The sequence below is a fragment of the Staurois parvus genome, unplaced genomic scaffold (genome assembly GCF_062004578.1).
Source record: "Staurois parvus isolate SC_StPar_1 unplaced genomic scaffold, SC_StPar_1.0 ptg000172l, whole genome shotgun sequence".
Lineage (NCBI taxonomy): Eukaryota > Metazoa > Chordata > Amphibia > Anura > Ranidae > Staurois > Staurois parvus.
In genome coordinates this window covers 6,075,276-6,089,025 of record NW_028317968.1, presented here as the reverse complement: position 1 = coordinate 6,089,025, position 13,750 = coordinate 6,075,276, and the positions used below count along the sequence as shown (strand labels likewise).

Here is a 13,750-nt window from a genome sequence, read left to right as displayed (position 1 = left end):
ATTATGGTTGAATTATTCATTTAAAGTGACTAATTTTATTTAAAAGAGAAAAAAAATAAATGAAAAAATATGGATGAAACTACGTGTGTCAGCCTAGGTAAGCACGATTAAAACTAGTGAAATTTATTGAAAAAAAAATAAAAATAAATGAAAATATAGGCTCAAGAACAAAACCAAAAATAATAAAAAGACAAGACACAGTTAACAAGCATGATGAAAATACATTAGTGATTCAATTAAAGGTTTGGAAATCTGTATACATCTAAATATGTATAAATCAATATATGTAATAAAAAGAAGTATAAATGTAAGAAAAAATTACAAGAAAATAGAATGGAACATCATACAGAGGAAAGGACAATATACTCATAGTAATGAGTAATGTCCCATTCTAATTTTAAACTATTTAATCATTGAGACATTTGTACAGATGTTGCCACTAGATTAATTTTTAGCATTTATCATTCTCTGGTGTGACAGAGTTACTGACAACTGAAATTGCATATGCTTGAAATAAGTCAAAAATTGTCTTTATATGCACTTTTATTTTTTCTTTTTAATAGATAGCTGCGCTTATTTAAATGTGGGTGTTTGGCCAGTACATAGGCAGATATGGATAGTAACACTAAACATGCATGTGTAAATACTCTAAATTGATATCTGCAAATGTAAAATGTTGAATTTTCATGTTTTTTTTTGTTTTCTTATTTTTAGGAATTAAACTTGAATCTTTCAGATATCATAGACAATATATTAAAAACACATGACACAACAAAGGTAATAATGTAAAATGTGGTTGCTGTACTGCCGTTTGCTTGTTATAGTTGATGTAATGGTGAGCTGTGGTAAAAGTAAGTTTACCCTTGGCCTCAGAAGGTAGTATTACTGACCTTCTCTGAAGAAGAAATTACTTCTTGTAGGTATTTTGTATAACTGGCCACTGCAAGCACCCAAAGCCCTGAAGCAAGAATGCAATCCCAAATCATTCTAATTTAAAGTGGTTGTAAAGGCTCAAAGTTTTTTTTTTTTTTTTTACCTTGATGCATTCTATGCATGAAAGTAAAATAAACCTTCTGTGTTCAGCAGCCCCCTCCCCAATACTTACCTGAGCCCCATCGTGATTCAGCATTGTGCACGGGAGTCTTGACTCTCTGGGGACTCTCCCTCCTCATTGGCTGAGACAGCCATTGGCTCCTGCTGCTGTCCACTCACAGCCAGTGAGCCAATGGGGAGATAGAGTGGATGGGGCTGAGCCGCAAATGGATACACAGATCAGCGGCTCTCAAGCGATCCCCATAGCGAGCTGCTTACTCTGGTGGCACTAGACATGAGGGAGGGACCAGGAGCATCGGCAGCAGACCTGAGAAGAGGAGGATTGGGGCTGCACTGTGCAAAACCACTGCACAGAGCAGATAAGTATGACAGCTTTCCTTTAATATCACTTTAATGGATTTGAAGTGACAGTAAATGTGGGGGTTTATTTTTCTATTTAACAAGTCTGAATTGTTGTTAATTGACTTGTTCAGTATGTCATCTTGATCTGTTCACACTATTTGAGTGACTTAAACGATACACTACTGGCATCGCTCATCAACATTGAACAGCTAGATAAAACAAAGAAATGACCTTTTTTTGTGAGTAGGAATATTCATCTGTCAGTATTGAACAGCTTCATAAAACAAAAAAAATTACCTTTTTTGTGAGTAGGAATATTCATCTGTCAGTGTTGCAAGTGAATTCAGGAACATGGGATGCTTATGGTAGTATAAACTAGGTTCTGAAAGCACAAAGTGCCCACAGCTCAGTAATACGTATGAACTCTGAGTAACAGTAGTGTACCTGGTTTGCGGCTGCACATGTCTCATTGACAATGCTTTTCAACAGGTGACATCATCCATGTATGTGTATCCACAAACTTGGCATGCTGCTGTTTACTCAGCAAGCCTCCAGCACCTTTCCAAGTGAAATTACTTGTCTGTAGTTTGGAACTAACTCTCAGTCTCATATAAGGAAACCTATATACAACTCCCATGCCAATTTGCGAAAATGAACACTATAGGATTTCAGAAGTTCTACTAAGCTGTGGGCACTCTGGGGGGAATTAAGTAGTGGCTCTAAAGGCTCGATGCTTTTTACCTTCATACATTCCGTGCATGAAGGTAAAAAACCTTCTATGTGCAGTGGATCCCCTCAACAAATCATTACCTGATTCCCCTCTGATACAGCAACATTCTCAACAGCCTCTGCTGTCTGGGGACTTTTCCTCCTCATTAGCCGCTGCTGTCAATCACAGCCAGTGAGCCGATGAGGAGAGAGCAGAGGCGGGACTGAGCAACGGCTCTGTGTCTTACGAACGCATAGAGCAGCAGCTTGAGGACGAGCACACAGCGGTGCCCCCAGGGTGAGTGGATTTTCCCTGGGGGCACTGCTCGAGGGGGAGGAACTAGGAGTGCCAGCGGGGACCCAAAAAGAGGCTCAGGGCTGCTCTGTGCAAAATCACTACACAGAGCAGGCAAGTATAGACATGTTTGTTATTTTAGAAAAAAAAGGAAGATTTAGTTTCACTTTAATGAAGCCTTTGCAATGCATTTGGTTTTGACAGCGAATCGTGCTTCTACAATGCACCACTTTTACATTCTGGTGCAATGAATGCGCCAAATTCAAAATGCAATACAGACAGTTCATATCAGTCAAAAGTGGAGCTAATTAAGGCCAATTATCTTAAGGCTTACAGAGAGAGAAACTGGCACAGATTTTGCAAGAGTGTCTTATATGCGCTCTAAAAATTAGCATGAGCCTAATTCAAGTGTAAGTTCTAGACAGGTACATGAATTTGGCGCATGCTGCACCACTTTTAGAATGCATGAGACACACTTTAGCAAAATCTGTCAGTGCCAGCCTGAATTCCAGGGATTGTTATCAGTACCTACTGTACAGTACCTTAAAGCAGAGTTCTGCCCCTGCCACCTCCCCAGAAAAAAAATTTAAAAGTCAGCAGCTACAAATACTGTGGCTGCTGACTTTTAATAGTAGGGCACTTACCTGTCCATGCATCCAGCGGTGTGTCCTCACCCCAAGCTGATTCTTCAGTTGGCTGTCGGGTGCTGGCGCCACCATCTTGACTAAGGGAAACTGGCAGCGAAGCCTTGAGGCTTCACTGACTGTTTCCTACTGCGCATGCACAAAGCAAAGTGAATGGGCTGCTGTCCTCTGGGACCTTGGAAATGTCCCAGAGGGCTGCGGGGGGGGGGGGGGGGGGGGGTGGTTGGGTGCCAAGCTTCCGTCTGAGTTCGCCATGGCTCCCCCCTAAAAGGTAGGTGCCAAATGTTGCAGCGGAGTGGGGGGAGGAGGCAGAAAAGTGGAGCCTCCACTTTTGGGTGGAATTCCTCTTTACGTATCCCATTTGCCTGTGTTCACTAGGTGGACTAACAGATGGGTATTTCTACTTTTTCTCCGTTTTTTTTTTTCTTCAAGCTGTACAGTACTGATGGGTACTGCTGCTAGGGCATTCTTTTTTTTTTCCTTTTACTTTGTATTATTGAGGAGGGTGTCCAATAATCACCTGGCTGCTTTCACTCTTTATTAGTGCGTTAGTGTTATAACCACTCTCTTCTATTTATTTTTGCCTTTTGACTGTTAAAATATGCTGAAAATATCAACGATTTTTGTGGGGTTTACTTACGTTTTACATGATTGTGTAATTTATAAGTAGAAAAAAAAATCTTTCTTTGGAGTGAAATACAGCCTTTTTAAACACCAAATTAAATTTAAATTAGCTTGCATCATAAAGTAAATTCTCATCCTTCTCTGCAAATCTTAATCAGTTTGGATATTGCATGGATGGGATAGAGTTGCATTATAGCTGCCTGAGGGAATGAATCTGGTGTTTATGAGCTTTACAGTGGTTTTAATTGTGCTTTAATTGCGCTTTTTAGGAGCTTTGTGTTCTAACGTATAGTCAGATTGAAATGAACTTTTGTCATATTCTGTATAAAACACTCGTCTATTTACTTGGATGGAAAATTTTAACCTTTAAAGTAGATTTCCAGGCTAAACCTAACTACTCTTAGAAATGCTCCCTCCCCTCTCCTGGAATTTAAAGGATAAGTTCACCTTTTAAAAAAAAATAATAAATGCAGATCTTTTTTGCAGGTAAAAAAATGTGCATTTAATTTTGTTTTTACTTGGAGCCTGTGAAGCTTGAACCCGCGATAAGCAGATCGCTGGTGCTATTCAGGACTCCTGCAGACTTGTCGGTGTATCTGTGTGCTCGTACATCCTACGCGCAAGCAGATACACACTGACAGGAAAAGACAGTGAACTACCACAGCGCTCAACAGCACCGTGGTATTTCATTGACAGTCGCAAAGGCTGTCAGGACTTGTAGTTTTCCAATTCACAGCACACTGAATAGATGACCCTGCAGAGCCCCGTACACCATGATTTCTTTAGAGCGGGGGCAATTGTAACATGTTATATGCTACACCCTGAATATGTTACACAAGGTGATTGTATCTTTTAAAGAAGGATGTTTAAGCCATTTAAACTGGAACTGAAATAAAGTTTAAATGTTAGTGAGGATCCCCTGTGCTCTCTCCTCCTGTTTGGCTTTCCAATTTTTTAGTTCCTGACCTGTGGAAAAAAAAAACCTGATGATCCTGATTAATGCGGGCGCAGTGCTAACATTCAGCTAGCTAAAGGGGAAACCGTGTATTTGGAGAGTCGGCTATAGGTCTTCCAGCTGGGTGGTATGAATTTTTAGGTAGGGTTTGGGGCTGGCATAGCAGACATTGACTTTTTAAGTTTTAAAGTCCAATTAAAGCCTATGAGGAAAGCAGCAAGTTACAGTCCACAGTCTAAAAAGCTTAAATGTAAGGTTCTTACTGAGATTACTAACTAAATAAATCCCCTGCAGTATCCCAAGGTACAGGCAGCGTGCTGCAGAGATGGACTGCTACATTGTGTGCAAGAAAGTCTGTGTGTATATCTTAAGAGGCCTAGCACTCCCCCTTGTGGATAACAGCTAGAGTTCTGCAGGAGGCAGAGAGCTTCTTGTGTGCTTGCTGGTTAACTGCATATTGTGGAGGGAATGGCGGGGGCTAATAAGTCTATGCATTCACTATAATTAAAAGCTTTGAAAGTCATGCTTTTTTATTTTTAATCTCCTCTTTTGCAGAGTGGACATCTTACACTGGAAGACTACCAGATTTGGAGTGTTAAAAGTGCTCTTGCCAATGAGTTTTTAAACTTGCTCTTTCAGGTAAGTGAAGCAAATTGATAGACAATATATATATTTCTAATATAAGGAAAGTCATGTCTTAAAAAAAACAAAAACCATTCCCTAAACAAAGAAACATTTAGACCGAAGTTGCTCTTAAACATGTGTTGACGTCACGCCGTCAAGGCCGTATGTAGGTCCGGCGGCCATCTTTATTACTGTTCAGTAAGCTTGTTTCATATTTACAACAATACTTGGATTGTTTTGCCGATATTGAATTAAAAGTTACTACACTATAATACCCATGCCTGGTGGCTTGATTACTGAGCCATTTAAGGTAAAGGAGTAACATTTGACAGTATCAGTGCACCTTGGCGGAATTGGATATTAAGGAGCTGTCCCCAACACCCCCCCCCCCCCTTTGCTGGATTGGTCCGTTAGTGATGTCTGGAGTGCTTCCCCTGCTGTGTTTGTGTGCCAGTGGAGCTCCCTTCTGCCCCTGACCAGATCCATGATGACCACCAGGGTCCGTTTTGGAGATTATTACTATACGCGCCTCTAACTTGCACTTCTGGTAAGTGCAAGCACATACCAATTTATCACCATCTGAAGTCACGAGCACTGGAGTTATTTCCAAATTCCGGCTTTCCAGTCACTGGAACCACTGTTTTATATTTGGAGCATTACAATGATCATTTTTTTGATTTTTCATCCAATCACTAGTTCACTGGAATATGGATTGATGAGCACTAGATTGCACTGTATGAACTTCATCATTTATTTCCATGTGTTTTTAAATTTTTAGTGTCACATTTATTGATTTATCCGTGCATATTTAAGTTTTTCTACTCCATTCATTCATGTTATCACTTGTCACTTTATACAGTTCTTAACACATAACGAATTACATAATCCCACCTGAAAACACTTCAGTGCTGCACTCAAAAAATGTAGTATATGCAACGAAATATTCTACATAAACAAACACGTGTAAATTGTACTTCAAAACCTGGAAATGCCATGCAGGTGTCAAAGTAAACCGAGAATTCTGCAGTCGCGTCATTTTTGCCTAGCAACCCCATGTGGCTTAGTGGCCCCCCATCAGTGGGAGCAGTAAAGGGACTCACGCCAAAAAGTAGCTGGATTGGCGCATGCATGTGCAGAATACTGCACACACATGCACACAAGAATCTCAAAATTGTGATGTCTACGGGTCTGCTAAAAATCAGTAACAACTGCCCACTGTCCAAAAATTCCTGTGTAGGTGCCTCACAAATGCAGAACATATGATATGCAATCGGTGGGGATAAAAAGGAGGAAAAAGGTCCAAAAGAAAACCAAACGAAATAAATCTGTACACAAGAAGATAAAAGCTAATGATCTCTGCAAACAATGTCTAAATATTGACTAATAATTGCTTCATATTTGATAATCAATATTACCTACAGACTAAGGGACCTGCTATGGGGAGTTCAGCTGCTCCCACCCACACTAATCTTTTTGTGGGCTATCTAGGCGAGATACGTAGTTTCCCTTTCAATTACTTTACCATATGAAACTGTGGACAGGGTTCATTGATGACATCTGGGCAGGCTCTAGAGAGGAGATGCATGATTTTGTTCCTGTTTTTTTAATTATGCTGTGGAAGGTATTCTCTTAATTCTGGAGATATCCTACAGTGACACTCCCTTCAAGGATGTTCAAGAGCTGGATAGAGACAAACAGATCCACACTGCTTTATTTATATATGGGCAGCACAGTGGCTAAATGGTTAGCACTTCTGCCTGGCAGTACTAGGGTGGTTGGTTCAAATGCCAACCACGGCACCACCTGCCTAGAGTGTGCATGTTCTCCCTGTGCCTGCGTGGTTTCCCCCCGGGTACTCCGGTTTCCTCCCACACTCCAAAGACATGCTGGTAGATTAATTGGATCCTGTCTAAATTGGCCCTAGTATGTGTATGAATGTAAGTTATGGACCTTAGATTGTACGCCCCTTGAGGGTTAGGGACTGATGTGAATGTACAATATATATGTAGAGTGCTGCGTAAATTGACGGCGCTATATAAGTACCTGAAATAAATAAATATTCCTAACTTTCTGACAGGAGCACATTGCTTACATACCATGGACACAACACCTTAAAGACAGCCTACTAATCTCACAATTGCTGAGAGCATTGCGTATCTGTTCTAATCATAGGGATTGTGAATGACAGTTGCAGTGAATGTATAACAAATTTGCAAATAGGGGTTGTCCATATGCTGTTCTTGACGTTACATTACTGATAGCCTTAGCATTGATACCTAAACCCACACTTGACTTAAATTATCCAATTTATTACAAGATACACCCCCATATCTGGATCTATCTAAATGCACCCCAAAAAATCATGATGTTATTATTGCTGATCCAGGCCTTGCACAAGTGATTAAACAGCCACCTCAAATGGTGTACTCCAGAAATAAATCTCTCTGCAATTATTAGGTACAGACCATTCCAGCTAAAAAGATATAACCTTTCCAATTTCTGCTTTTTCAACAACATGGGATGTTACAGGTGTTTTTTTTTTTTCGTTGCAACATATGTAGTGCTCTGATCCCTGGAGAGGTTTTTCATCACCCATAAGCTGACAAAAGATTCTTGATAAAAGATTATCTTAATTGTAACATTGCCATTGTGTATACTTACTGAAATATTTTGGTTACCTGACCTATGTAGGAAAAATATCAACCCTTTCAAGAAATGGCATCAGAAACATGTTAGGGACATTAACCTCCCTGGCGGTATTCCCGAGTGTAGCTCGGGGTAGAGTTTCAGTACCAAAAGCGGTAACCCCGAGCTACACTCAGGCTTACCATGCGGCGTTGCATAGGGAGTCCCTGCAGTGCTTACCTTGTCCTTTGCTCCCGCGATGCGTCCCTGGCTATCTCCTCTGGCCGATGCCGGCATCCGGCTTCCGTGTTCCGGTCCCCGTGACGTCGGGACGTACGGGCGCCGGAACTGGTGGCAAAATTTAAATTTTTAAAATGTCATTTTTAAAAAATTATTATTACATAGTAAAACATTGCTGTTTCAATGCATTTCACATACATTTTATCCCTAGTGCTTTGTCCTGTGCCCTGCCTGCATTTTTACTGTTCTTTCTGCCTGGAAACTTAGAAAAGTCCATGGTGTCCAAAAAGTGTCCCTTTAGGTCAAAAGCGGTTTTAGACCAGCTAGAGAACAGCGATAGTAAATCAGAACCACTTGCAGAATTGAGTGATAATGGTTCGTGGGGAAATTCATCATCAGACACTGAAAACGATTCTGCGACTTTGCTCAGCGATGTGCGAACTTGGCGCTATATTTCAAATTTCTGTGTTTTTGGTTTGATTATATTATTGAATTAAATGTATTATTATTATATTGTTATTTTTTATGATTATTTATTAAATTATAATTTATGATTTCGTGTTTCAAGTTTTATCCTACCCGGGATGTTTACTAGACTCTTGTTTGGACAGATTTCAGTGAGTTATTCCTAAATTACAGGCCTACAATAAAAAAAAATACATATTTCCATGCAAAAAAAGGTACCGCTTTCAGCACCAAAAATCTGAAATAATCATACCGCTAGGGAGGTTAAACTGGACATAGAACTAATATCTATTGGCAAGATATGGTTACCAACAAACCAGGTGCAGTTTACTTCGCTATGCATAATCACCAAGTCCACAAACTCAAAGCTATGATAATTGAACTGGTCAGATACCACATCGGAGTGGCAATTGGGATAACCATCTCATGATACTTTGGATACTACCTATCCAAGAGGCCTCAAATCTTCCTTCTCATTTTTGTTTTCTCGTTGACTGCTAGCCAGCACTCCCACATCTATTTTATGAACTCCAGGCCATGTTTTTTCTTTCTACTTCAGATTAGGTTCATAAGGTTTCCCTGGCAGATATATAATTGCTGTCTAAAATCTTGATAGAGAGATTTCCTACTGACAAAAGTTTCAACAGACAGAATTTGAGGGAAAACAGGAACAAGGACACAAATCAAAACGTGAGCACTGGCAAATGAGGCTGTAAGACCGGCCAGTATAAACCCTTCCTATTCCTGTCATGCTCCAGTTTTCTGTTAGTGTTCCTGCCATCTTCTAGGACCTATCATGTGTCCAAGAAGACTGCAGGGAGGGAGGGGGGAAACTTCCGCTTCTGATCACCTAGGCGGTCAGGATGTGAGTAAGTAGGGGGTATCTGTCAAAATCGGGTACCGGCTCCCCAAAAATGTCATTTCTTTACCAGGATCGGGGGAGGAGGCCTCAGAGTAGAACTTTCCCTTTGGGTGGAGCTCCGCTTTAAGAGCCAGAGGGGTCAACTTTGTAGCTTTCTGAATTGGCTAATCCTTGGCATAGCACTGGGTTCTGCTGGGGCGCTATCCTAGACACACTGTGTGTAATGTGAGAGTTACCTGCAGAGTGCTTTAAAGGTCCACTGCTTAAATGTACACACGTGACCTACTATGTCTGACTCTCATTTTGCCATTCTTGAAGGCCCCCATAGAGGACAGGCTGCTTCTCACTCCAGTATTTCAAGATGGAATGATCAGCCCATCCTTGAAGCCTATAGGCGTACAGTAAAACTAAAGGCAAAATCTTTTTTTCATTTTGAATATAGTAAGAGAAGGGTTATAACCTGGCAGTTGATTTTATATTTTTTTTCTATCTTTGTGCCATTGGGAAGATTTCCTTCCACTACCTGTCCCATAGCAAAAGCAGGTGAGCAGAAATCCCTCCAAAGTGAGGCAATCCCTCACCAGGAGAAATTAAATGAACACCCTCCTGAGCATCAAACCCAATGTGTAAGTGAATAAATCTGTGAAACAAATAAAGTCAATAGTAAATAAAAAAAATCTGGCTGAGCCACTAAATCCAAATGATATGTGAAACATATATAAAAAATAAACCATAATCAAGTAGCAATAAACACCCGGCTGAGCTGAAGAATAAAACAAGAACAGTACAATATGTGAAACGTATATGAGAAATAGAACCAGATCACAATAGCAGTAAACACCTGACTGAGCTGTAATAAACACCCCGCTGAGCTGATTGTAAAGTGTGAAAACCAACAAAAACAGTTGTAAAATGAATGCCCGGCTGAGCAATCAGCCACCCAATGGAATAAATAGGTGATGAATCAAATAAATGTTCAACTGGGCTAGATATTCACAAAAAGTGCATAAAAAAAATGCTCCAATGACTTCAACAAATGTGCAAATCTGTCATGCTCCTCCGCCTTCAGGCATGCTTGCTTACCTTAACAGCTGACCCATAGAAAATATAGGTCAACATCTCGCGGCGTAACGCGTAGGACGAAAGCTTGTGACGTCTTTTTTGGCACATACGAGAGCCGCCATTAGGTTTGATGCTCAGGAGGGTGTTTATTGATTATTTATTTTTTGGGCAGCGCAGCACTATAGTTCAGGGAATTTTATTCATGTGGGAACATATTTAGGTGCTTGCAGCAGCTTATGTATTCTTGGCAGTGCATGAGCATTATATCGTTATTTTTGTCATCCCTCACCAGGGTCACCAGAGCTACTGTCCCCATTGGAAGACTTCCCCATTATTCCTGTTATGGTAGCAAGACAAAATTTTAGACTTTTGTTTCTTCACTCCTACTCTTGGTAATAACAGTAAACAGGAAAAATAGAGAGGGTGAATCTCCCTAACAGGGACACAGACATTCAACAAAAAAAAAAATAACTGTCAGGAGTTCTGTTTCTCAGATTCTGTCAGGAGTTCTGTTTCTCAGATTTGCAAGGCTACCATGTGGTCTTCTGTTCACATGGTTGTTTAGCAAGTGAACGTTCAAGCCTCTTTTGATCCCGGCTTTGGTTGTAAGATACTTCAAGCAGTCCTGTAGACACTGTTGAGCATCTGTTGCTGTGCTGTTATTCATGGGTCCATTTAGGCTGATTATTTTTTAATGATGTCTTACCATACAGTGGATATAAAAAGTACACACCCCTGTTAAAATTTCAGGTTTCTGTGAAGTAAAAAAATGAGATAAGGATAAATATTTCAGAACTTTTTCCACCTTTAATGTAACTTATAAACTGTAAAACTCAGTTGAACAACAAACTGAAATGTTTTAGGTGGAGGGAAGTAAAAATAAAAACCTAAAATAATATGGTTGCATAAGTGTGCACACCCTTAAACTAATACTTTGTTAAAGCACCTTTTGGTTTTATTACAGCACTCAGTCTTTTTGGGTATGAGTCTATCAGCATGGCACAACTTGACTTGGCAATATTTGCCAACTCTTCCTTGCAAAATCACTCCAATTCTGTCAGATTGCGAGGGCATCTCCTGTGCACAGCCCTCTTCAGATCACCCCACAGATTTTCCTTCGGATTCAGGTCTGGGCTCTGGCTTGGTCATTCCAAAACTTTAATCTTCTTCTGTTGAAACCATTCCTTTGTTGATTTGGATGTATGGTTTGGGTCATTGTTGAAAGATGAAGCTCCTATTCATGTTTAGCTTTCTAGCAGAAGCCTGAAGTTTTTGTGCCAATATTGACTGGTATTTGGAACTGTTCATAATTCCCTTTACCTTGACTAAGGCCCGAGTTCCAGCTGAAGAAAAACAGTCCCAAAGCATGAAGCTGTCACCACCATGCTTCACTGTGGGTATGCTGTTCTTTTGGTGATGTGCAGTGTTGTTTTTGCGCCAAACATATCTTTTGGAATTATGGCCATCAAGTTCAACCTTGGTTTCATCAGACCATAACACATTTTCCCACATGCTTTTGGGAGACTTCAGATGTGTTTTCGCAAAATTTATCCGGGCTTGGATGGTTATCTTCCTAAGAAAAGGCTTTTGTCTTGGCATTCTACCCCATAGCCCAGACATACGAAGAATACGGGAGATTGTTGTCACATATATCACAGAGCCAGTACTTGCCAGATATTCCTGCAGCTCCTGTAATGTTGCTGTAGGCCTCTTGGTAGCCTCCCAGACCAGTTTTCTTCTCGTATTTTCATACATTTTGGAGGGATATCCAGTTCTTGGTAATGTCACTGTTGCACCATATTTTCTTCACTTGATGATGACTGTTGTTCCATGGTATATCTAATACTTTGGAAATAATTTTGTACCCTTCTCCTGACTGATACCTGATGCGACCAAGAAAATGTCAGGAAAGACCTGCTAGCACAGCTGAACTTTATTTGGGGTTAATCAGAGGCACTGTAAATTATGGCTGGTGTGTACTGACTCCTATTTAACATGATTTTGAATGTGATTGCTTAATTCTGAACACAGCTACATCCCCCGTTATAAGAGGGTGTGCACCCTTATGCAACCACACTATTTTAGTTTTTTATGTTTACTCTCCCCCCTACCCCCCCCAAAAGATTTCCATTTGTTTTTCAATTGAGTTGTACAGTTTATAGTTCACATTAAAGTTGGAAAACGTGAAATGATTTATCTTTGTCTAATTTTTTTACATCACAGAAACCTGACATTTGAACAGGGGTGTGTAGACTTTTCATATCCACTGTAAATACCTTTGTTTGAGTACACAAAGGGACAGAAGTCCCTCTCCTCTATTCTCATGCTTTTCCATAAAACTGGAGCATGATGGTATTGGGAGAGTTTTTACTGATCTTTTTTTTATGTCGCCCTGTATCTTCTGTACTGAAAAGCATTTTACAGTAAGTTAAAAATCCTTTTTTTCAGCTCCAACACATGCTGCAGGCACATGAGACTGCAATCAGTTTTGCTTTGCAAAACCCTTTAAAGTCGTGACACATGGAGGGTTTATGATGCTAATCATGATAAAAATATGGGTGCAGCGCTAAAATCAAAATTAAAGTGCATATGCAAATGACAAATAGTGAATCATTGTTTATCAATAATAAAGTGCAAATAGTGACCAAAAAATCATCAAATATAAAGTGACACAAGTGTTTGTGATAAAATCATATACAAGAGTCCAATAAGTGATCCAATATAAATGAATCTAAAGATAACCACTCCAGGTGGCTAAAGTGCTGTATATGTGCAATTCCAAATATTGAATGTGGGGATCTTCCAAAAGATCTCAGCAAGGCAGTTCCAACATCCTATCCCTCAATTAAAGGTGGTAAATCTGGTAGTAGATAAATTGCGCACTCACCAGATGCACAAAATAATCACGCATTTGAGAACACAACTGTCTCATCAGGTCAGCAGGATCATCTACTGGTGTGTACAGCCTGGTTACAGTTCACCTTTGGATCCTCCGCTTGGTATCAGCACCTCAGGTTATCTCCTCAATAGGCTCTGTGAATGGTTAGACTCACTTTGTTAATGTAGCCGACAGATGAAAAGCAAGGTGTCCTTGGATAGTAGAGTTCATCAGTAGCAAAATGAGGCATAGAAGTTACATGAGGATAATCTTCACATTAGTCATGAGGATACCAATGGGAGTGGAACAGTGCAAGGCAGGAACATTGGGTAGATTTTCTAAAACTGGTGCAAAAAGAATCTGGTGCAGCTGT

The 13,750-nt window shown here is 40.2% G+C and overlaps 1 protein-coding gene across 2 annotated transcripts in view; it reads left to right on the top strand.

Moving 5' to 3' along the window:
• The window catches only part of USP32 (ubiquitin specific peptidase 32), a 287,630-nt gene that overhangs the window by 174,542 nt on the left and 99,338 nt on the right, over nucleotides 1–13,750 (top strand). For both annotated transcript variants that reach the window (XM_089676627.1, XM_089676625.1), the window contains exons 9-10: nucleotides 715–777; nucleotides 5,177–5,260. In XM_089676627.1, coding sequence (XP_089532753.1) covers nucleotides 715–777; nucleotides 5,177–5,260 — 147 coding nt within the window. The remainder of the gene's footprint in view (nucleotides 1–714; nucleotides 778–5,176; nucleotides 5,261–13,750) is intronic.